The sequence below is a fragment of the Amphibalanus amphitrite genome, unplaced genomic scaffold, assembly GCF_019059575.1.
Source record: "Amphibalanus amphitrite isolate SeventyFive unplaced genomic scaffold, NRLGWU_Aamphi_draft 001261F_arrow, whole genome shotgun sequence".
Taxonomy (NCBI): Eukaryota; Metazoa; Arthropoda; class Thecostraca; order Balanomorpha; family Balanidae; genus Amphibalanus; species Amphibalanus amphitrite.
The window spans coordinates 101,164-125,385 of record NW_024882754.1 but is presented as its reverse complement, the minus strand read 5'-3'; the positions used below and the strand labels follow the sequence as shown (position 1 = coordinate 125,385).

At 51.8% G+C, this 24,222-nt stretch overlaps 3 protein-coding genes across 4 annotated transcripts in view; 1 reads left to right on the top strand and 2 right to left on the bottom strand.

Annotated features, from left to right (window-relative positions):
• LOC122371594 (FYVE, RhoGEF and PH domain-containing protein 4-like) overlaps positions 1-6,640 on the bottom strand; it is a 63,268-nt gene extending 56,628 nt beyond the window's left edge. Inside the window, exon 1 of the mRNA XM_043348014.1 lies at positions 6,463-6,640. The gene's annotated coding sequence lies outside the window, so the exon portion shown is untranslated. The remainder of the gene's footprint in view (positions 1-6,462) is intronic.
• LOC122371598 (mitochondrial carnitine/acylcarnitine carrier protein-like) lies at positions 763-24,222 on the top strand. 2 transcript variants are annotated; one of them, XM_043348020.1, is made up of 6 exons: positions 763-1,323; positions 7,819-7,933; positions 9,125-9,321; positions 9,548-9,668; positions 21,804-21,986; positions 22,351-24,222. In XM_043348020.1, the coding sequence occupies exons 1-6, from the start codon at positions 1,225-1,227 to the stop codon at positions 22,536-22,538; spliced, it is 903 nt and encodes a 300-aa protein (XP_043203955.1). In that variant the 5' UTR covers positions 763-1,224; the 3' UTR covers positions 22,539-24,222. The 2 variants fall into 2 exon arrangements, with proteins under 2 accessions (XP_043203955.1, XP_043203956.1); XM_043348021.1 differs by lacking the exon at positions 763-1,323 and adding an exon at positions 6,739-6,987.
• LOC122371596 (insulin-like growth factor-binding protein complex acid labile subunit) lies at positions 10,209-15,280 on the bottom strand. The gene is made up of 5 exons (XM_043348015.1): positions 15,148-15,280; positions 14,754-14,918; positions 14,059-14,199; positions 11,976-13,337; positions 10,209-11,199 (listed from the first exon to the last, which is right to left on the bottom strand). Exons 1-5 carry the CDS (start codon positions 15,217-15,219, stop codon positions 10,615-10,617), a joined length of 2,325 nt encoding a protein of 774 aa, XP_043203950.1. The 5' UTR covers positions 15,220-15,280; the 3' UTR covers positions 10,209-10,614.

The window sequence follows — 24,222 nt, the reverse complement described above, 5'->3', positions numbered from 1 at the left end:
TGAATAATATTACTTAGATAGTAATCACAGCTTTAACAGTAAACGTAACACGTCGGACAACCGCAGCCGGTCAGGTCGAGCTACCGTGACGGCGACAGCCCCGTCGGCATTCGACAGACAGGCGGGCGACAATCAGCTATAAACAAAATAATCGGCTACATGCTCGCATACTCTTGCTCAAAACGAGTACAGCTGAACGCCTCGCTGTGGACCTCCACAAATCGAGCACTAAATCCAGACTATCTTCACACACTACCGCCGTCTCGTTACAGCTCTCGTGCTGCCACCTTCCGAAGGAACATTCGACACTATAGTTCCAGCTCCGCCGCTGTGGCGCTGGACTTCGACCTCCCAAGGAGAAATGTAGCCCATACTCGTCTTCCTCCAATTGAGGCACTGACATATGTTTGAATGAGTGGCACTTTAAAAAACAATGCTGCCAGCAGATGTTCGTTGATTTAGCACATTGACCGTGCAAAATGTACCAAGTTCAAAGCGCAAAAGCCTTCCGTTGTCCTCTACAGTTGGAGAACAATCGGCATTACGTGGGTTACGAAACGCCTCAGCTGGCATTTCAATGGCTTCGTTGTTCTAATGCTTCGCTCCGATCATCTTTGAGTCAATAGTTTGCTGTCAAGTCAAGCGGATGTGAAGAATAATTACTTACACAAAGAAGTGGGCTAAAACGCTTAAACGTTCCAGGCGTGTCTACTGAACAGTTGTGATTAAGGCCATGTGGCCCCGTATAGAACATACACAATCACCCGGGCGGCCGGTAGGAAAGCGTGAGGGGAATTTCCATCTACCAGGCTCCGTGTCCAGCTGGCGCACTCAGCACCGGGCGTGTCTGGGGTCTGTGGCCGCCAAACAAACTGGGGTGGGCGGCCCGGTGTCTGGCGGCGCCCGGCTGAGTTACAGTGTCATGCCCAGTGTCGTACAGTGGTCTGCCGCCGGTCGGGGAGGACTGCCGCTCCGCACACAGTGCCCGTCGCGACCCGCACCGCCCCACGGACCGAGGGACGACCCGCGGCACCGAGTGGCCCGACCGACCGGTGCAGCCTGCAGAGGACGGACGGCAGCGGCACGCCGTGGTGTGGTGCACGCTCAGGGAGAGCGCACGGGCCCCAGGGCGTCTCAGTCGTCAGAGCCGACCACGGCACAGAGCGGAGACCTCAGCGGCGCGCAGTCTACTGACCGTCTCCGTCAGCCACACAGCCGGACAACATGACGAAGGAGCAGACGGGGTTCCTGTCCAACTTCCTGGCGGGCGGCGTGGGCGGCGCCTGCGCCATCGTCTCCGGCTTCCCGCTCGACACCATCAAGGTAGGAATGTGTGACTGTGACTAGCTGAACCAAGATTACTTTACTACTCTGAAAGAAAGACTTTACTGAGCTGAACGTCTGCCGGTCACTCCATGGTCCTCTATCATCAGTACGACCACATCCTCCTCCCTGATCGCAGTGTGTACTGTCCAAGCTGACAGTCGCACCACCAGCCACCCGGTGGAGGGCCAATCTGAGAGGGGCCTACTCTTCCGAGGTGACGGTTTGACTGCCCGCGCCGCCGGTCCAATACATGGCCGGCCCGTCCTGCACCGGAACGCTCCAGTCAAAACGGCAGATAAGACTCTGCTCTGCCACTGCGGTACGCTAGTCGGTCGATAGGTCCCTTATTTTTTCAGGCATGCCGCTGAACTCACATGGCTAGTAAGATCGAAAGGGTTTACTACCCAATAAAATTAACAAAACAAACATCACTCGGCACTGTCAGGGGTCAGCGGCCTTTGATGTAGACAAACGTGGAGAGGACCTCGCCAGCAGGACCGCATCGGATGTGACATGTCCAATTCCATTGTCTATGGTAGAGAGATACAGGAAAACACCGTTGAGATGACGTAACTAACAGGCAATATAGACGGTGATACAGACTCGTGGTATACGGCGATTGAAATATCGCTTTAAAAAAGCTATCAAATACCGGGTGTTCCGAAAAAAGTGTCACGATTTTAGTCACGTGCGATTTCCGTAAAAATTGTCCGAAATAGTTTGGCTTAAGATATGTTGCTCACAACCCTTGTCGATTTTGGTGGACAAAACGGTTCACCAAAATCTACGATGGTTTTCTCGCCAGAACAAAAAATCAAAATCGTCCGATTATGGTTCGAGACGAAATCGTACGTCACCGTCCGCCGCCGACTTCGACGCGAGTGTGACATGGAAACTCGAGATCTGCCCTGCAACAAACTCATTGCAAGGTTTGTTAACCATTTTGAGACAACAGGTTCAGTCCTGAATACTCACAGGGGCAGCAGCGGCAGGCCAGCATCGGTTTCAAAGTCCCCAGAGACCATCGCGGCCGTGCGAAATTCCGTCATTGCCAGTCCCAAGAAGTCGCTCCGTCGACGCTCTCAACAGCTCGGACTTGCTAAAACCAGCGTAAGACGCATCCTATGCGACGAGCTAAAACTGTCATCGTACATAATATCCACCAGACATAAGATGACGGATCGGGACAGGCAAAAGCGGCAAGTCATGTGTCAATGGATCTCCAACAAGATGGAGAGGAACGCGCGGTGGGTGAACCGAGTCTGGTTCTCAGACGAGGCTCACTTCCACCTGAACGGTGCGGTGAACAACCACAACAACACTTTCTGGGGTAACTCACCACCGGAAGAAGTAACGGAGAAGCAGCTGAAGGGCCCGAAGGTCACTGCCTTCGTGGCCTACAACGCCACTCACGGCCTCCTCGGTCCCTACTGGTTCGAAGAAGATGGCCGGACCGTCACCATCAATGGCGAGCGCTACCGCGAGGTCATCCGGGAATTCTACGCGGATCTGACCGATATGCTCACCGATAACCAACTGCAACAGGCATGGTTCATGCAAGACGGAGCTCCGCCTCACACTGCGCGTGAGAGTATCGAATGCCTTAAGGAGCTGTTCAACGCTCGCCTCATGTCTCTCGGCACCGCCCATGAGTGGGCTCCCCACAGCCCTGATCTCAACCCGCTAGACTTTTGGCTGTGGGGGGCTGCCAAGGACACTGTGTACGCAGGCAAGCCCAAGACACTGGTCCAGCTTAAGCAGAACGTCGAAAGATACCTGCATCAAGTCGGTCCCGAGACTCTGACGAAAGTCGCTGAGAGTTTCCAGGCCAGAATCAAGGCGTGTCTCAACCGCGGTGGTGCCCATATCGAGAACGTGAACTACAAGAAGTTCGCGTAAACTTGTGATCGCAGGAACTCCTCTGCCCTCTGGCAAGGAGTTATAGCACTGATACGAGAGTAACCTTGTTGAAAAACGACAAACGTGAGCTTTCATATGGTGTATGTTTTAATGCGTTAATACTTGTCAAGCGTTTATAATACACGTTTGAAACTGTGACACTTTTTTCGGAACACCCTGTACGATTATACGCTTTCTGTGTCGCTGTAGCTCTTATTCGTGTTTTACGGGTCGCTAAAGTAAAACGTTTATCAACGTAACGCTAAGGTATGCTTTCGGCCCCTGATCGAGGTAGAGCTTCGCGGAAAAGCAAGGATGCTGCCCGTGATGAGAGAACGCCGATGATGCCCAATTTCAAGGTCTTGGCCGGGTCATCTTAGGTCAACGCCCAAAAGTAGGGAAAATCTGGCCTGCTAGAACTTTGTGAGCCGTAGCTGTTATCGGGGTCCCGAGTACGAGTTCGATGTTAGTTTTGAAGTTGAACAAAGATATGATGACTCCATGCATTTGGGACAGATCGGGTCGGGTCAGGTCTGGTCGTGCAGCAGGCTTCCTGCCTGTCATCTAGAGTGAGTGACAATCACCAACGATAGTTTGGTAACTAAACATGTTACATAACCACCATTTATCAAAACTACTTCTTATGTTCAAACGGGCGCTAAGCTCGAAATCAGCTCCAAAAACTACACTTGTAAGTGGAAGCAAATAAAACTCAAAAAAGTGAACCAAGGTCATCTATATTCGAGTCAGGGCCAATACACTTTTAGAGTTGGTGTAAAATTGATTGACTCGAGGTCACTGGAAATTTCGTTGCAATAGGCTCCTTTTGCGCGTCTTATTGGGAACGCCCGAGAGGAGTCCACCATCTGACCCCATTCCCCCTATGTAGGCAGGTCCGAGGGTAGTCAGGGCTGAGGCTAGTTAGGTACGGCCCTCCAGGTAACCCGCGCCCTGCTGGGGGGGGGGGTGTTTGAACACCCCCCCCCCCCTTGTGGTTTTTCGCGAATATCTCAAAAACGGCGGCGCGGAGCGCCGCCGTTTTTGGTACACCTTATCATACATCAATTCTACACATGTTGTGAAAATTTCAGACCAAGGTCATTCAAGGTCAGGTCACCAGGTCACTTGAAGTGACCTCACCTCATAAAAAGTTTCAATGTCTGTCATAGCTACACCGAGTGACCGATCGCTTTGAAACTTTCAGCGATTGCTAAGAGCAATAGCATGTACAAAATGTATATCTCAGAATTTTGATATCGATGACCTAAGGTCAGGTCAATTTTGCGACCTCCCCATTATAAGTCAATGGGAGAAAATTGAAATGCGCCTCTTTTGGACGAAAGACATTATAAACACTCCCAAACACTGAATTACAAGTGGTTTAGACACACTGAACATGGAAATGGTGTCCGTGACCCCTGTTTATGCCCTGAGGTCATCTTAGGTCACGAATGGTATCTAACAGTTTTTCGCAAATAACTGTTGATAGAGGCATGCTAGAGCGATGAAAACGCCTTAGATGTGTTCAGCTCGACGATACGGATCGACTGATATGCAACATGACCCTTTCCGGTCAGGTCATGACCTTGACCTGAGGTCAAATTTTCAAGTTGACCTTTCAAGGTCAAGTTATAGTTCATTCGATGCGTCTTGACGAGAAGAACACGATGCTGGTAAAAGTAAGCTCGTACAAGGCTTGGGTCAAAAGTTATTGCAGAAAAACTGTTTCCGAAAAAATCGGCTATTTTTGCAGTTTTTGCCCCCTGCAGGCAAAACCGTTGACGTTAGGTCAAATCTGAGAGAATTACTCAGAAAGGGCGTTAATAGGGCTATCGAATGCGCTTTTCCGCGGCGCTGTAGCTCTATTGGTTCCCGAGTTATGCGCTGGCTTCTTGGAAATTGTCGACATTCGACCTGGAAATCGGCGAAATTTTGCCTTCAATGACCTCTGGTGACCTGACCTTTGACCTGATCAAAAAATTGACCGAAGTGATTTCCTCATTATTTTTGACGCTCTTTCGAACGCCGCCTTCCGCGTATCGCTACGTGGCCCAGGAGCCGAGTTAGAAGGGGGGGTGTTCAAACACCCCCCCCCCCCCCAGCAGGGCGTGGAAATCCAGGACCCCCAGCCGGGCGCGGGTTAAGTGGTTGGTTGCCAACATCACAATAAGCGATCTGCATAATGCATTGATGAATACGTCTAATGGCTGTTGAAAACCATTGCCGAAGTGTGTGCAGGAACCCTCTTCTCATTTCTATTGCGTCATATTGCAGTTGTGTCTCTGTCATTCAAAGTTATTACACCAAAAGCACATAGGCTAACCAACCACTCTTTTGCTGGAGGGCCGTATCTCGTAGCTGATACGTCATCCGACGAATCGACTGCAACCATTATTTTGACAATCAGACGAACGCCTGGGTCAGTTTTGGCGCACTCACTCCTTTGAGTGATAAGGGGCTACTTTAGAACATCGTCATGCTGATGTTCCACGCCCACAGCTTATTGACCTACAAGCAATAGGGACTAGGGAGCTCTTGAAGCGATTCTGAATCTGACGCTGTATTTGTTGAGGTTGCTGACGCCAACTTCACTGACATGATAGCTCAAAAAAGCATACTCAGCATCGCCAAAAGTGGGGGGTCGACCCCCCCGGTTCTCACAAATGGGGGGTCGCGACCCCCGCGACCCCCCTGCTTCCCTTATTCCCTGCGCGGCCGGTAACCGAGCAAAAACACGGTTACAGTCACGATTTTACGGAGTTCGGAGAGTCCTAGTCCGTTGCGGAGTGGGGATGGGGTCCGGTTCGGCTCCGGGATCATATCAATATGGAACCGTCAATTCATCCTCTTTAGTCATTGAGATCACTGAGATGTCGGGGACATTTGACGCCCCAGAGCGCCTAACCTGACCTAACCTTATCTACAACCTACAAACCTTGACCTACAACCTATACCTAAAAACCTACAAACCTACCCTGCAACCCAAGGCCCTAAATTGAAATACATGCAACCTACAAACCTACAGCGCCTCTCCTCGGTTGGAAAACCTTTGTGTGACGTCTGCTCTACTAATGCCAAAACTAATATGTTGGGTCAGGTCAGGTCATATTGGGTCAGAAGTTAGGTGACCCAACATAGTAGTTTTTGTCTTTGCACGGCAGCAAGCCTTGGCAGCATGGAACCAATATACCCTGCATGGAACTCACTACTTAGCCGCCCTCGGCTCTTGGCTCTTACCTCCTGAAGTCCGGACGACTGCCTCATTCTATTGAGATTTCATTATTCATTACCTATTGTCTATCTGGCTACGACACGGTAAATAAAACTCAATTTGCTCAAAATTGTAACAGTTTTCACTTTTCACCGTTTATTGACTTCAAGTACACTCCGCACTTGCTCTGCACTGGCACTGCAGCGTGTAAAAAAAGCGCATATTGATATAAATAAAAAGTTTTTTTAAATCCGCTGATTATCAAGAACTTTAGAAGGATATGTTACAATATCTGGCGCAGATACGTTTGATGGCGCATTTGGCTGTGGTTGATTTTCATTTATTTGCTTGAGCTTGAAGAGTGTGGTCGTGATCCACGGACTGTTCTTTTTGTTTTATTGATCTATTTCTACCAAATATTTCTCATCAATAAGTCTCCTACATAGTGTAAAATCATGTCGAGGAAAGTTAGCCCTGCTAAGGACTTCATCGCGGGTGGATTCGGCGGATCATGCCTGGTCGTCACTGGACACCCTCTCGATACCATAAAGGTGTGCTATTTTAGAATAGTTCCGATGTGTTTGGGGTTTTTTGACTTAGACATGCATTATTTATTCATTAACCTTGTCATATGAACCTAATACCTACTCTTTGTAATGTAATTGAAATATCATGATCAGTAACACTTGTTGTTTTTTGCATTGTTAATTATAATTGCATTGCAGACTCCGCATTTCAGTCGGGGAAACTATGGTAAAATCTGCTATTTTTAGCAGTCTGCTATTTTTAGCAGAAATCTGCTAAAAATGGGTACGCATGTGACGTCATCGTACCCAAATATAGCAGATTTGGGTACGGCCCCCGACAAAAGCAGATCTGCACCCTAATTGAAGCAAATGCGCATCAAATGCCTGGCAGATTCATGATTAGAATAGTGCTGAGAATGTCCTCTGATATTTTTTGTTCAGATCCGACTATTTTCAAATAATGAATTTGAAAATAGTCGGATCTGAACAAAAATAGCAGAGAACACTCTCAGCACTATTTTCATCATGAATCTGCCAGGCATTTGATGCGCATTTGCTTCAATTAGGGTGCAGATCTGCTTTTGTATGGGGCCGTACCCAAATCTGCTATATTTGGGTACGATGACGTCACATCCGTACCCATTTTTAGCAGATTTCTGCTAAAAATAGCAGACTGCTAAAAATGGCAGATTTTACCATAGTTTCCCCGACTGATTTGTTCATTTGTTACAGTTTGTCCGATGGGTAGTATTTCTGAGCATGCCTATGAAACATAGGTTGTATATTAAAAAGTTTAACATTAGCAGGGCAATAGATAATATTATGTAGAAGCTTAATGTTATTCCTCTTTCCCAGGTGCGGCTCCAGACCATGCCAAATCCAGCTCCTGGGGAGAAGCCTCTCTACACTGGCACCTTTGACTGTGCCAAGCAGACAGTTGCCAAAGAAGGCTTTAAGGGTCTCTACAAAGGTGAGGACTAAAATGTTAGCCCATTTTTTGAGAAACCAATGCAAGTAATCTTGTTTGCGTTCCTTGGCGATTGTACACATTGTTGTTGTTCTGAGGCAACTGAGGCGAGGCGTGTCTCAGTTGGAGACTGAGGTTTTTTGTGTGTGCCTGCCTATGCTAGGACGGAAGGCAAAGTGTGTCTCCTTCCCCACTCACGAGTGACTGGAGTGACCATAACTGCTGTAATTTCTACCATTGCCGCAGGAGACAAGTTGTTTGTTTTCAAGCTGCCCCATGGCACATTCGATGTGTTTCTATGAACTATATTCTTCATCAAGAATGATACCAAGCCAACAAGGCTGAATCTCCTTAAACGCTGAGCAGTGACAATTGCATGTTGTAATAGCTCCAGCATCCAAACCATTGGTGAATGGAGTGGTTACCTGCTGAAGTTGTATGCCAGGTGGCAGTGGAGTCAGAATTAGAGTTGACAGTTGTGGAATGAGTTAGAGTTGACAAAATGTACACATTTTTGCTTTAGAGTCAGAGTTGCCATCCCTTGGTCATGTTATCAACTTTCATATTATCAAGGCTATGTTTGCATAAATATTTGTATCCTGCTTCTGACCAGTCCTGTTATATGGCACATTTATTGCAATATTAGAAAAGCTCCCCAAAGGTGGATCAGGTCAGATCAGAACAGGAGTTTCTGTAGGCCCTGTTGGTCATTAGGGTCATACCACTCTGAGTATTACAGCCTCCAGGATCCTCTCAGACTGGGCTGAGGTCCTCACATACCAGCATCAGACCCTCAGGAGTCTTTGTGGTCCTTCGACTGTCTGGAGACCTTACAGAGGAGCGAGATGGCAGTTTGGCAGGGATTGAGGGCCTTGTTGAGTATTGTTATTTGTGAGTCCCCTGAAATGTGGAGTCTCTGCAAGATGTCACCCCACTCATGAGAGTCTGAGACTTTGAGACCAATATTCAGCCTTTGTTGGATGTGGTCGTCACTATTACTGAAGCTTTGGCTTCCTATCGAGAATCTGGGTGGGACAGTTCAGAGCCGCACCTCAGTGTATTGTAATGATCTTTGTAATGTGCTGGACTTTTTGCCATCAATGCCGAGTGCGACCCACCACTGAGTCTTGGCACAGACTGGCGGTGGCAGACTGTTGTCCATGGTTTTACCGCTGTCCCTTCGCCTCTCTTCAGGCATGGCGGCGCCGCTGGTGGGCGTCACACCCATGTTCGCCGTCTGCTTCCTCGGAAACAGCATCGGCAAGCGGCTGCAGCAGAAGAGCCCGGACCAGGAGCTGACCGTGCTGCAGCTCTTCAACGCCGGCATGGTGGCCGGCGTCTTCACCACCGGCATCATGGCGCCCGGAGAGCGCATCAAGTGCCTCCTCCAGGTAGGAAGGTGCCGCAGTCACTGCGCTGAGAGTGTTGGGAGGAGAGGTACCGTGTCAGAGGGCACGGCATTAATTCGGAGACGGAGTTGTGAAGCGTATGTGCAAATATGAAGTACCTTTTTATCTTTTTTCATGCAACCCAAGATAACCCAAGCGTAGGCTCAGTTTATGTCGACGTCCCCAAATGTGTGCGAATCGGCCGCTGATCGGTCGTTCGATCCTGCAGATCCAGGCGGCTGGCACCGGGCCGGCCAAGTACGCGGGTCCCCTGGACTGTGCCAAGCAACTGTTCCGCGAGGGCGGCATCCGCAGCATCTACAAGGGCACCTGCGCCACCCTTCTCAGAGGTACGGGGCTGCACAGTCGGGAGGAGGGAGGAGGTGACCAAGCTGTAGCATTCAGAGTTGGAGTAGACTAGCGGTGGTTCTTCTGCCCATCATTTCAAAGATTATTATATTTTACTCCATTCTCTGACGATAAAACAAAAAGCTCAGATTGAAATGTTTGCGTCACTTGAATCGTCACTACAGGCTTAACTATTGATAACGATGAATTTAATGAGAACTGATGATCTTTAAATGATAGCAGTCATTGAAAATTACGCCTGATGGATGCCAAGCTGTCCTGTTTTACATCAGCACCCGAAAAAACAAAGTTGCGTTCAAATGCGTCCGCAGAGCAGAGAACCAGTTACTATCCTGTTGGGAACCGGATGGTTTAGTGGCTTGCGTAAGCCACGTTGTCATTCTGTTTGTGTTTGCTTACTCATCAGCCTAATCTTTCGAGAACGACTAGACCCATCTCTCTAACATTACATGCAGTTAAAGGATGAAGATTAAAATAAAACGGTTGTGGGTCATTATTTCTTCTCGTTTCTGGCCGATTCGTTTGGAGTTATGACATTTTATTGTACTGCGTGATGGGCATCATCCAATATCATTGCCTCGCGCTTGGTTGATCCCAAGAATAGCAAATGCAAACACGTCTTCTGATCATTGGCACCGAGTTTGGCATCCTAATCGTCACAAACAACGTACACGGTGGAAACACACGCTGAAGCTGACGAAAAATTATCGTCCAAGTAAAACCTGACAAAGATATGAGACACCTGCAGAGTAAGGAATGATCGCGAAGTTTGGAGGGCCGCACGCCAACAGCTCAGTGGGAGGGGCTGCTGTGTGCGGTGGCACACACTGAAAACACTATATGGCGCTGTGATCAGTCACCGCTCGTCAAAGGCACCACGCTAACTTTTTATCGGTCTTCCTGGTGCCTATCAGGTCTGCCGCGACGTCACAGGTTATAGAACTTGCGGAATTTCGGGTTCATTCGCTCGCGCTCCAGCTTCTGTGCCTTCTTGGAGAGTTTGGCGAACATCTCCGGCGGTATGGTGGCATACTCCGGCTCCGGCTCCGGCTGCAGTACGTTCGCCGGCTGCTGCTGCTGCTGCACCGGCTCCGGGTCCGACTCCGGCTCCGACTCCGGCTCGTAGTCGTCGGCCGAGTACTCGGCCATGGCCAGCTCCTGGTCGGCGATGGCGGCCGCCGAGTAGTCGTCGTACTCGTCGTCCTCGGTCGGCTGCCGGTCGTCGAGCAGCACGACGTCGGCGTCGGGCGCGGCCAGGTAGTCGACGTCCTCGGCCTCCGGGTGGAGCTGGGCGCGCGCGCGGCCGGCGGCGGCGGCGGCGGGCCGGCGCCGACAGCGCAGCTGCTGCTGCAGCACCTCGTACAGGCCCCAGTGGCGGAACTGCTCCGGCTGGTGACAGCGCGGCTCCAGCCGGGCGTCGTAGTGCAGGTGCGCCCGGTGCTCGTGGTGGCACGATCGGCCGCCCGGCGCGCTGCTGTCCCACTCGCAGACGGTCCTGTGCTCGCTGCGCGCCTGTCGCCGTACGGAGGGCGTCAGTAGGGGGTAGCGGTGGCGGCAGGGACTTATGCTACTGCGTGCCGTTAGTTGGTAGGTGCGCTGGGCGTTGCGCCCTATTCATTGAAGTACTCAACTGTTTTGTATGCGGGGAGAGGTATATGGGCATTCCTTGCCGTGCAGCGACCCTGTGTTTATGAACATCTGTTCAAGGTGGATATATACCAAGAATGGTTCTTGTTTATATATCTAGTACATCGGCCTGGTAGAATATTGTTTGGACGCATCCCCATAAATTATCAGGGCTATCCATTCCGTTGTAGTCCAAAGTTCGCGTGTGGCAATTGTTTATCTACGATAGCTGGTCCTGTCCTTTGGAGTTTGCCAGAGGGCGCCCTGTTACTAGGCAGCGTTTGGGCTGCCGCGCCGGGCGACACTGACCGTCACACTGTCAGTGGATAAGACCCGCCGGTCCAAAGTCGGTGGAGCCGGCTGGGCGGAGAACTGACTATTGATTGCTCAATCAATCTAACGTTCTTTCAATCGATAGCTAGATATCTACTTCGATATCTACAATCGATATCTACTTCGCTGGTTCAATTGCTGTGACAGGCGAAGCGCTACAAATGATCAATAGCTTATTGAATGTTTCTAGTTGGGACGACATAGGATATTATTTTTGTGAATTGGTTGCTTCTACTGCCTGGTCTTTCCTGTGTTGTGCCTATCTGATAAGTCGAAATGAGTTGCCGCTGCTCTAATATTGGATGTGGCGCCTGGCGGTGTCGGCTCACCTTGTTGGTCATGGCGGCGCTGAGGAAGGCCAGCTGGCAGGTGCACTCCCACGGGTTGTGCTGCAGCTGCAGCAGCTTGGGCCGGATCCCGCTCAGCACCTCTGGACTCAGCCAGCTCAGGTGGTTGTGGTGCAGGTACAGCTCGCGCAGCGAGGACAGCGGACTGAACGTCTCGGCGGCCAGCTCGGTGAGCGCGTTATGCGACAGGTCGAGCACGGTGAGCCGGCCGAGGCCGAGGAACGCGTCCTGAGAGACGTCCTCCAGTCGGCAGCGCGACACGTCGAGCCGCTCCAGCCGCGGCACGCCCGAGAAGGCGTCGAACCGCAGCTCGCCCAGGTCGCCGTGCAGCTCTAGCCGGCGCAGCTGCGGCAGCTCGGCCAGCAGCTCGCCGCGCAGTCCCGGCGCCGTCAGGTTGGCCACGCTGAGCTCGCGCAGCTCGCTGAGGTGTCGGAGCGCGCGCGGCCGCACCGTGAGCGGCGTGTCGGCGGCGCCCAGTCGCAGCACCTCGGTGCCGTTCATCATGTCGAGCGCGCCCTCGAGCACGGCGCTCACCGGGTTGCCGGCCAGCGAGAGCTCGCGCAGCCGCGGGAACGGCGCGAACGTGACGTAGCTCAGCTCCGAGATCAGGTTGTCGGAGAGGTCGAGCCTCTCCAGGTCGAGCAGGCCGGCGAAGCCCTTCATGTTGACGGTGAGCAGACGGTTTCCGGCGAGCGACAGCTGCTGCAACGCCGGGCAGCCGAAGAAGGCGAAGTCGGGCAGCGTGCGCACCAGCTGGTGCTCGAGCCTCAGGTGTTTGAGCTCGGAGAGACCCTCGAACAGCTGCCACTGCAGCTCCTCCAGGCCGGAGTGCGCCAGTCGCAGGAACTCGAGCGACGTCAGGTTGGCGAAGCTGGAGTACTGGGGCGCCGCGTGCAGCCGGAACTCGTTGTAGGGCACCACCTCGGGCTGTTGGGCGACCACCAGCTGCACCTGAGGCCCGGCCGCGCCGCCCTCCCCGCCGGCGGCGCTCACCACCTGGTACTGGGCCGCCGCCGGGCCACCGCTGGCCTCCGGGCTCAGCAGCACGTGCTCTAGGTTCAGCAGGGTCAGCCGCGACAGGGGCCGCAGCGCGTCCGGGCTGAGCGCGATGCGCGCGCTGGCCGGCTGCGCGGGCTCCAGCAGGCCGCGGTGACGGCCGGCGCGCGCCAACATGGACGCAAAGTCGTTGCCATGGAGACCGGCGGCGGCGGCGTGGTCGTGGCTGTAGTCGTCGTGCGCGTGGAAGCCTTGGATCTCGAGTCCCTCGAGCTGAGTGAGCGCTGAGAAGTGCTCGGCACGGATGTAGGTGGCCGGGAGGTCGGGCGCCTGCAGCAGTGACAGGAACTGCCGGCGGACGGGCCGGGGTCAGTGTCCGGCGCTGGTACGCCGCGCTGGGGAGGGGGCACTACTGGTGCCCGATGAAGCTCAACACGGTGACAGATGATAGAAAAGTATATATCGTGTGTTTTGTTTTCCATTCCATTCCTCAGGTGCATTTGTAATATCGACGGCGCAAAGCCGTACACTGAATTATGATTTTCTCGCTAGATGGCACTGCTAGTGGTCGCCTGCAGGTATGCTGTGCCGCACGGTCCGGACCGGCGGCAGCGCCGGCAAATAGTTGTGACTTTACCAATGGATGGCAGCAGTGCTACGCACGGGAAGCAGTACTGTTTTGCAAGACGGATAGGCGGAAACGGAAAACTTTGTAAAGATTAAACTGAATAACTCTCATAGGCCAACACAAATCATACCGATCCAAAGAACATTCCAAATAGGCAAATGCCAGTTTCGGGCACAATATTGCGATGACTGCTGCTACAATTTGTTTTGGGTTCCCTCAGAATACCGACCAGCCTATCGTTGACGAAGTTCCAGCATGCCTTCGACCATTTCAATTGCCTCATATTGTCTTAGGTAATTAACATTAACCGGCATCCCGTCTGCGATGTGGAGCTGAATCCAACTAGTCACTGTATTGTGGTGAGAGGAAGTGAGCCATTTGGGCTCATCCTCTGTAACCCTGTGCAGGGCGGGCGGCCCTCACACCGGGTGTGTCACCGACCTTAGTGTCGGCCGGCAGCTGCTGCAGCAGGGCGGCCGTGTCCGTGTCAAACTGCAGCGCGCAGACCACAGAGACCACCAGGTCCGCGGTCTGTGCGGGCTGTCCGTCCGTGCCGGCCGCCGCCGAGCTGCCGTTCAGGGTCTGCGACACAGCAGGAGTAGCGGGTCAGTGGGCTCTGGGAGTGTGGAGGCGCGGAGCGAAACACAGCCGGTCAGCGGGCTATGGGCGCATGGAGACAGAGAGGAGTCGGTAGATACGAGATCGATACGTCAAACGAATGGCTTAAATGAAATAAATCACTTTTAGCATGGTGTTCTGAACTGGAATAACAGTTTTGTAGCTTGAACTGAGACCAACAAATCAGAAGCTGTTACGCCACAGCGATCACCCTAGGCAAAGATACTCCATTTCTCGTTCCGAAAAGATTGCCTTGTAGAGGAATGTGTCCCTTGTAAAAGAATGCAGCCACCTCATGGTCAGCCAATCAGCATGCAGCTGGTTTTTGAACTACACAATATGGTTGGCCAACGCGTAATAAGCTTTCGCGGCAAACACTTCTTTATAAAGCATGTCGTTTTTCCCTTATGAAAATAATTAAAACAGATCCTTTGGTAAATATTAGTTATTTTCTTTTCTGATCATTTCAACCTGCGCTCATGACAGCGGCGGCAAGTTGTGGATTGTATCGAACTGACCTCCCGCTGGTGGTAGTACTGCCAGTGGTGCTCAGAGTCGTGGTCTCGGTCGCCCGTCTCGGAGAAGCGCACCAGCGGCACCAGGCTGCGCTCGGTCAGGTGGCACGTGCAGACGGCCGGGCACGAGCCGCCGGGGGACGCCGTCTGACTCTCATCTGGCTCACTCTGTCAGTCACAGGGCGCGGGTGGACGGTGGAAACTCACTAACTGTTCACACTAACTGTTAACTGTAACTGTTATCACACGGCGGCAGGTCAACAGCGGAGAATGAACATCAACGGGATCTCTGCATATTAGAGAAGAGCAGCTATCTTTATTTGGCCTGTGTTGGTATTTTAAAAAAGCTGATTAAATTGTTAAAAGGAAGATGGTGCGGTGGCACCCTCCAGCTTACCGATGCAGCACCGCTGAGCGTCAGAAGCAGGCAGAGGGCGGCGATGGCGGCGGTGGGGGTGGCGCGGGCCATGGCGCTGCCGTGCGGTCCCGGTGGCGGGCGGCTCCGCTCTGCGGCCCGACCCCCGCCGCAGGATGGACTCGGCGCCGACACTCCGGATGTCGCGTCCCTCCCCTGCCTCCCTCCTCTCCCCGCCCCACACAGTATCGGCCGCTGTGCAGCTTTGGGCGGATATACCTCGACTGGGCCCCCATTCTCGAGCTTGGCAGGGGAGGTAATTCGATAACTGACCCAGTGATGCGTCAGTGTGACTATGCGGACTTACCCCGTGAGGACCAGGAAACTGGTCCGCTATTCGGACGCTCCTTCCTTTGGAATTCCCGACTTCTTTCCGGTCGGATCTTCCCCCACCAGAGTCCGATAGTGGTCTTAGATCAGTTTCATTCAATCTGCAACCTGTTGACCAAGGGGCTTCAATTTAGTCTCTAGGCTCTCTCCCTCAATGATTCATTTTGTCAACTGTTTGCACAATCTACAATTACGCTCTAGGCTCTTTTCGATCATGTAGAAAAACACGGAACAAATAGTGCATGGACGCGTTTCGATTATTAAATCTTCATCAGCATGACATAATCACAGAGAAAACAGCCGTGATCACGTTTCTCTGTGACTATGTCATGCTGATGAAGATTTAATTGCCCGTATCTTTTCGATCATGTTACTTTATTTGGAAGCCACTCGTTCTCAGTATCCTTCCGCGGGTGCACCGGGTCCTGTGCTATCTCCGTGCGTCGACCCCTGCTGGGTTCTCGGAGTTGGTTCGTTTTGCCGCTCCTGTCCAGGTTCGCTGGGTCTTCGTGTACGTGCGCACAGCTGCGCCGGCCGCGCTGGGCTGCAGCCCGACGCCGCTGGCCTCCTATCTGTCCCGCTTCCTTCCTGGTCGGCCGGCGCACAGTGTGGCCAAACACCAGTTAAGCGCGAATTTAATCCCAGCGCTGCTCAGATCCGTTGAAAATAGTCCCCTGGTTTCAAAATTGACACTTAAACCTATGTGAGACCTTTTACGATGCATTGTAAATGCTTGCTGACATATTATTACGGAGCGAGCGAAGCGAGCGTAGTCTTTCCTAAGATTAACGGAAATTTCTGAGTATGAGCGGCCGGCCGGCCGGCCGTGCGGACGCTTTTGCGAGGCTTATATCTCAGCAACCACTTGACCGATTTACACGCGGTAATTTTTGTAGGGTAGCTTCATTCCTTCTACCAAGTATTGGACTATTCCCGATCAGCGATGCCATTCCTTGGGATTTGTCCCAAGATCTTGGGATTTGAACATTAACATTGGGATCTTGTGATTTGCACTGCATATCTTGGGATCTGGCAGAAGCTGATTTCACTTTGTCTTCTAATGCTGTCGAATGCTTTTTCCTCGGTCGATAATAGATTTAGGATGGATTTGCACTACGGACGGTTAAAGGTAGTGTGCCACCTTTGAAAGATTTCCCATTTTATTTTTCCTAGGATAAGAAGCTTCTGTTTTTACCTAATATCGCAAAAAAAATCAAAAATGGGCCTGGAATAGTGCCTTTTTCGCCTAAAAGTTTATCGGTTTTTCGATATGTATAACAACTGTAGTGGGCTGACCTGTAAACAGGCGTCGGCAACAATCGCGAATGTGGCGCACATGTGACAATAAGCAAAGGTCATTATAGAGTTACGACGTACATACGGGAATGAGTTATCAGCTGTCTAATCGTAGACAACACAATGTCGAGCCTTAAACTGTAAGCCTGTATTGGTATTGTTTCTTTTATTTGGCTGTCGAACATTATTTATGGTTTGAAATATGATTTTATGTAAAATAATTGATATGAAAAAGCCGTCTCTTAAGTTATGACCCCATTTCACCACACGCAAGTGGCAGAAATGACAATGATCAGCTGACGCATTTTTCTTGGCCGAAGTCAGAGCGCGCGGCCCGACGCATCACCACCGCACCACAAAGTATGAGCAGAAGCCGCGCCCAAAGCCAGGGCCCCGGTAACGTGAGTTAGCCGAGTCGGGGCAGCGTGCGCTGACCCAAGCCGGGGCCGCAGCTTTGGGCGCGGTCTACCGCATCCCCGCGGGCAGCCCCGGGCTATCACATGACACCGGGAGGACGCGCGGCCCCGGCTTGGGTCAGCGCACGCTGCCCCGACTCGGCTATCTCACGTTACCGGGGCCCTGGCTTTGGGCACGGTCTACCGCACCACCTAACAGGCGTGTTCGAAACCGCAGGAGATGATGATGAACGGGTTTATCGAAACTTGATTGGATGAGCATATCGGTAATAGCGATTTCAGTGTGTGCATTTATTGTTCATAGTGGTGTGAAATGTGGTTGGGGTACGACCGACAACCCGTCGGGGCGAATTTCGCACTGGGGTACTCAAAATTTGAAGAATTTAAGACGTTTCCATGAGTTTTGAAGGTATGGATAAGTTCTAAAAATCCGGTTCTCCTTATCTGGGCCATTAACTCCATACGGTCCAGGAAAGCTGGCACACTACCTTTAATCAAACATATTGAAGTAACGGACGAAGCTTGCGATGTTTCTAGCCGGCATTATCTTCCCGAGATCGCAGGATTATTTTTGTACCATTACTTGTTATGGGTATAGTAGCAGCTTTCAGTCGCTGTTCGCAACTAGCGCTCAGTTGTTTAATTTCCAGCTACCGATCAACGGGGATGGGTGGTTTGGCGGCATGATGGACGACGGTGAAAACAGGGCGCCTGGGGCGATTTGATCAAGGTTCGTGAAATTTACACGTGACGTTTAGCATGTAGATTGTAGAAGGCACACGAAGGGGGAGAAGCTACAAATGTCACGAGACTAATATGCCCTCCGACGCCCTGTTTCACCGGCGTCCATGATGTTGGGTGGCTATGAAAAGCTTTTACAAACATTATGCCTAAAAAACATTTCAGAAAGCGGCTACCGCACAAAGCGTTTCATTTTACGGTTTTGCTCTATGGAGGCTTATCCGTTGACCGCGAACCAAAATAAGGGCAATTTGTCTTTGACCTCGGAAAAGTGTCTGGTCACCTGACCTCTGGGCTCTGCTGGACCAAAAATAATCAAAGCGTAACATTGCGACCTTCACAACACTGCTGACGTCTTGTAACTATATAGTCCAGGGGACGAGTTAGGTCCTCGTTTAGACCCCCTCGCCATCGCCGGCTTGAAAATTCATGGGCCCCAGCGGGCACTGGCTTACGCGCAGATTCACAGCATAGGCTTTTCGATTTCAGGATTCACATAAGCTTTTAAGAGCTTGTTTTGGAGCCCATATTTCAAAACTCAGTGGTGGAAAACACTTAAAATCAGCCTGACCTCACCTGACCCTAGCTTCTCCAAATGTGTCACGAGACAAATTTTGAAATAAATCCAAAATGCCACAGACTTCGTTTCCAAGAAGTTCTAACAGATTCGGACTATGTGTTTTAAGTCCTTGACCCACCATTGACGGTCGACGAATGACCTGACCATAATATCAGATACCACCGGCTTCATGTTGTCTAGGCCAGCATCTTCATTTTTCGTGAAGCTCTTATACTCGGTCAGGAACCGATCAGCTGTAGGAGTCCGATCGACCCCCTCCCCCTCCCCTCCCCCCGGCCTCTAGGTACATAAGCTGCTGTAAATACGCCAATAAGGACAAGGGTGGACCCGAAGAAGAGAAAGTTGAATACTAAACACACTAATATGTCCAAAATAAGCTATGGATTTACTTGGGGTACTCCTAAGGATATTCGATGGGTAGTCTTGGGATTTGAGACGAGAATCTTGGGAAATTCTGGTCGAGATCTTGGGATGGAGCAAAAATGTGGATGGCATCACTGTTCCCGATGCATGTGGGTGACCCCTTATGCACGTGCCACGTGCAAAACGAAGAGGTGTCAGTTTTGTAATTGTTGCAATATATCGGTAACTGCTTGGCCGATTGCGCTGAAAGTTGGCATGTAGGTAGGCACTCACTAGGCACTGCATATCCATGTGCCAGAGTTGGGGTGCTGCTGCACGTGCGCACGTGCAGGGGTCGTTTCCAGATCTCGAGAACGGCTGGACCGATGGCGCTCAAATTTGGTACACGGTTAGGGACCAGTTAGTAGGGTGCCGTGCACAAGTCAGTTGGGACCCATTTTGCACGTGCGCACGTGCAGGGTGCCGCTCCCAGATCTCGAGAACGGCTGGGCCGATCGTGCTCAAATTTGGCACATCGCTAGAAACCTGTCAGTAGGGTGCCGTGCACAAGTCAGTTGGAGGTACCCCCTCGAAATTTCGCATGTGCAAGACTCACCCCCTCGCTCGCTCCGTTAGTCGCCCCAAAAGGCGCTATACTGGTGGCATAGTTCCGCCTCTAAAAGTAAGGAGAACTAGCTTACGACGGGTGATGTGCTTACCAGGGCTGTGAAGTCGATGGAGTTACTCGGACTCCGACTACGGCTTTCAAAAGTCAATTTCAACTCTGACTCCGGGCAAAATTGTTGACTTATACGATCAACTCGGACTCTGACTCCGCAGCCATGGCAAGTCCACGCAGTCGATGGATTTTCGGTGACTCAGACTACGAGTCTTGGTCCGGATTCCAAAATCGATTATGATTCCGATTCTGACTGGGGTCAGAACTCAGAACGACTCCGACTCCGGGTTGACTCCGAACGACTCCGACTCTGATTACGAAATCCTGGAATTTAACCGCAAATAAGAGGCATAAAATTGTGGGTCCCAGCAATGATGGGCATGTTAGGAGGAGGAAGCGTTTACGAAATTCCCATCAATTCTCTGGTAAATTCTTATGATTGTCCAAAGTTTGCTTGAAAAAATCAACATCTAATTATGTTTCTGTGTGAATGTTCCTGGTGAAGCACATAAATCGGTAGACAGTTGCAGAAATACACGCACCGATAGGACCGAACCTCAGCAATGGGAGTAAAAACAAAGACTTACACCATAAGCATCTTCATGTCATTAACACTCGCCCGTATTGGTGTTTTGCTAGCCGCGAACGTAGGTCGGGTCAGGTCAGGTCAGGCCAACCAGTAGGCGTCCTGCCGGGTATTCATAACTAATAGGTGTCAACCGCCAGTGACAGCTTCGTTGCATGTTACGAAGGCACCAGAACTTCTTCCTAAATGTTCAAATGGTTACTAAATTCGAAATAAGCTCCAAAAACTAGCCTGAAAGCATGTAAAACTAAAAAAGGTGAACCGAGGTCATCAAAGGTCATTGAACTGACCTGACCTTCAAGTGACCTTGACATCGACCATAACGTATGGGACCAACATCATAATATCACATATTTAGACGATTGAAGCCACGAAAAGACTGCAAACGCGCGGCTAATGCAAGCAAACATACGCCCAATCGCGATTCCGGCCAAACATGGTCTCGAGAAATAGGTCACAGGTTAAAGGTCATTGGGGTCAGGGTCGCGAAATTTAAAGGGTAGGTGTAAAATTGATAAACTCGAGGGTAGGTACTGAAAGTTTCGTCGCGATCGGCCGCTTTTTATATGCGCTTTTTGCGAAAAACCGAGAGGGGTCCTTTCGACCCCCACCCTCACCCCCTATATGGGCGAGGGTGAAAAAATTGCCAAGATTTAGTCATTGGCGACCGTATTCTGCAATATAAGAAGTCAGAAATACAGCGGTTGAGCCATTCACATAACGTTACGGAGCCGCCGCCGCGCCCACCCTGTAGCCGGACCTCCCCGGGCGGGCCAACCCGATACGTTCAAAGCTGAGCCAAAGGCCGGGGGCAGGTTGGGACAGGGTTTCTTGAATGGATCATGTCCAGAAAAGTGTGGCGAATCTTCTCATGGTAGATTTGGCGTGGAGTTTTTTTTTTTGCCATTTTCTTATATCTCTACGTTTTTAAGATGGACAGTGTTTTCAGGGGATGTCTGAAAAGGTCATTTTCAAATGAGCATAACTCATCGGTTAGTCCAAGGATATGTACCTATAGAATTCGGGTATACTATCAAATAGAGGCTCAGTAATCATATGCCTTTCTAATTATTTCCAAACCTCTCCGACAATTACGCCGAAATGTGTTGTAATCGTGACGCGGGTTTTCGACGATTTCAGTACTGCCGGGACCGGCATTGCGCCTATGTCCACTTTAGCTAGCGTTTTGGACACCAAAAGGAAGACATTGAACCAAAGTATTATGATATTGACATACTTTGGACAATTTCCTATCGACTGATAGGTATAAAAAGTCAAAATTCCCAAATTCGTTTTTTGATTAAATTCGCGCTAATCTGGCGTTTGGCCACACTGTGCTGCGGAAACGGCAGCGCGCTGACCGGACGTCCGGTGCGGGCGGCGGCGCCGCCGGCTGGCACCCCTGGTCTTCAAGGCTGGCTGGCGGGCCGTGGTACGCCTGTCTCTGAGCTGTAGACTTTCGGATGGGATGTTATCTTTGAACGTTTCAGGTTGCGAGCGCATTTTGACTCCCGTCGCCTTCAAGCATATTGCATGCTAATTTTTCGGAGACACTGTCCCTTTTTTGTACTGCCCCCTTTTTCGGGTAATTGTGCCCCACGTCTTGCAAAGTGACCGTGCTGCACGCGTTCCGCGCGTCTGTCTGAGTGACTCTGACGGCCCGTGCAGATGTGCCGGCCTCGGGCATGTATTTCGGCTCGTACGAGGTGCTGCAGCGGCTGCTGACGCCGGCCAACCAGTCGCGCTCGGACCTGGGCCCGATGCGCACCCTGCTCGCCGGCGGCGTGGCCGGCATGCTCAACTGGGCGGTGGCCATCGCGCCCGACGTGCTCAAGAGCCGCCTTCAGACCGGTGAGTACCGCCGAGGCGTGGGCGGCGCAGTGAATCGGGGGGGGGGGGTGGAGGGAAATGGCGGCGGGGGTTACGGTTTGCGCTTTCTAGTGGGTGATATTTGATTTATGATTGATAGGTGGACTGAGTGTTTTTGAATGTAGCTACTTCGCCTCTTTTTTAATTGCACTACGATCAATAAACAACGCATAGCGTCGTTTTCATGTTCAGTGGCCGGTGGCGCCTGGGGGTCCATATTCGAAATTTAGCTAACTTATGAAAGAACTCCCCCACCACTCCCTCCAGCCCTAGCACGCCCCCTCCCCCCCCCCCCGCCGCCTGAGTCTGGCGACTCGCCTGACCCGCTGTCCCGCTCTGCCTCCAGCCCCGGAGGGCGCCTACCCGCGCGGTATCCGTGACGTGTTCATCGAACTGATGCGCAAGGAGGGGCCGAGCGCGCTGTTCCGCGGCCTCACGCCGGTCATGCTGCGCGCGTTCCCGGCCAACGCCGCCTGTTTCCTTGGCTACGAGGTGGCGCTGAAGGGCCTGAACGCCGTGCTGCCCGGGCTGTGAGCGGCGCCCGCCGGCCGGCCGGCCGACCTGGTCTGTAGTACCGAGCTGAGGGCTGGCCGCCGCAGCCGGCCGAGCTGTGAGTGTTCCCCGAGTTACACCCGCCGGGTGGTGACCTCCCAGAGGTACCCGGGCCGGCCGGGGCTCCGTCCGCCGGGGACGGGACTCCTCTCCGAGGGGACTGAGCGAGCTGGCCCCGGGTCCGGTGTCGGTGTGGGCCGGTGGATGGATGGATGAGGTAGCCGGAATGGTTATTCTACTCCTAGTTTTAGACGGCCATAGAGGGTTGTGTGCCCTCTGTATGGGAAGTTCAGACCTTTATTGGTAGATTGACTGATTTGCTGGTCATCTCTGGCTCCTTAATCATTTGTATAATGGTCGGGATTTAAATTTTGCAGTTCAGTGCGCTTCTCCTCTGTTGCGAACATTTTCCTTTAGTTTGCTTGCTACATATCTACCCTGTTAAATGACGGAAATATCGAAGCGTCCTAAGTTTGTGGCTCGCCAGTAGCCGATTCGTCAGCCCTGGGTCCGTTTTATGTTTCTGTAACCGTTGGCCTCTACCAGGGTGACAGGACGTTCATTTTGTCCTACCTGTGAACATTGGGCGGGTTTTGAGCCCGTAGCTGTGGCGATTGGAGCATGGTGTATGTGTGACGGCGCGGTCGGCACCTCTGCACTGCACGCACTGTATGCACTGCACGGCACCTCGCACAATGTAACGCACTCGTCGGCCGCTGCCTTAGCCGTTCGGTCGCCACCCAGCCGTGGGGCCCGCGATCGAACCAATGCAATGTTCGCTAGGAAAGAGAGTAGGTGGCTGTCAGAAGGGCTTTCTGCGCAAATGTACTACAAAATCTATCGGAAGCGGCTGTGGCATCGTTGCAAGACGATTTGATTCTCGTTTGCTAGATAAGCGGCCAATTTATGCCCAAGCACTTGGCGAAAAATTTCGTTGGGCCGTTCCTCTGTTGCAATATGTATTATTGGGAAAGTCTTGGTGAGCGAACAAGAACTGGCACGTTAGAGGCACGACAAAATATCTGTAACTGAAGCGATTGTTTTATTAGTAGTCCGCCATCAACTAAAGCTTCACTAGGCCTATCCGATATACGGTGGTAGGAAACATGCCTGTTTTTCCTTGACTTTACACAGATATTGTTATTGTCATTATGCCATAGATTGACATGACATTGGCCAGTGTCAACGTACCGCACTATGTGCGACTTACAAGGTGTTGATCCCATCAAAAGTCGGCGGTTCAGGTGGAAATGATGTTTGTATCAGTGTGCTAAGCGTGTAATGCTACATCCACAGAGCTTACTCACTTGCTATGTTATAGATCCTTGTACCGCCTACTTTTAAATAAGCGCCGGCCTCTCTATCCCTGCCGGCGCTGGGCGCCGCGCGGTGGCGGCAGCACGGTAGTGCGCTGGCCGTCTCGTCTGGTCCCGTCCTGTCAGTCCCTCGGGGCTGTGCCGTCTGGACGCGAGTACAGCCATCTGTCGGGCCATGTACAAACCACGGCCGACCCAGGGGCGGCGGGTGACTGCTCGCCGGCCGCCGCCCCCGGGACCCGGCCCCAAACAATGCAATGTGGGGATCGTGTCAGACCGAGCGAGTGAGCGTCAGTGTACGTTTGAGGGGTGTTTGGGTGCTGGTGTCCAATATACAGGTAGCTGCACTT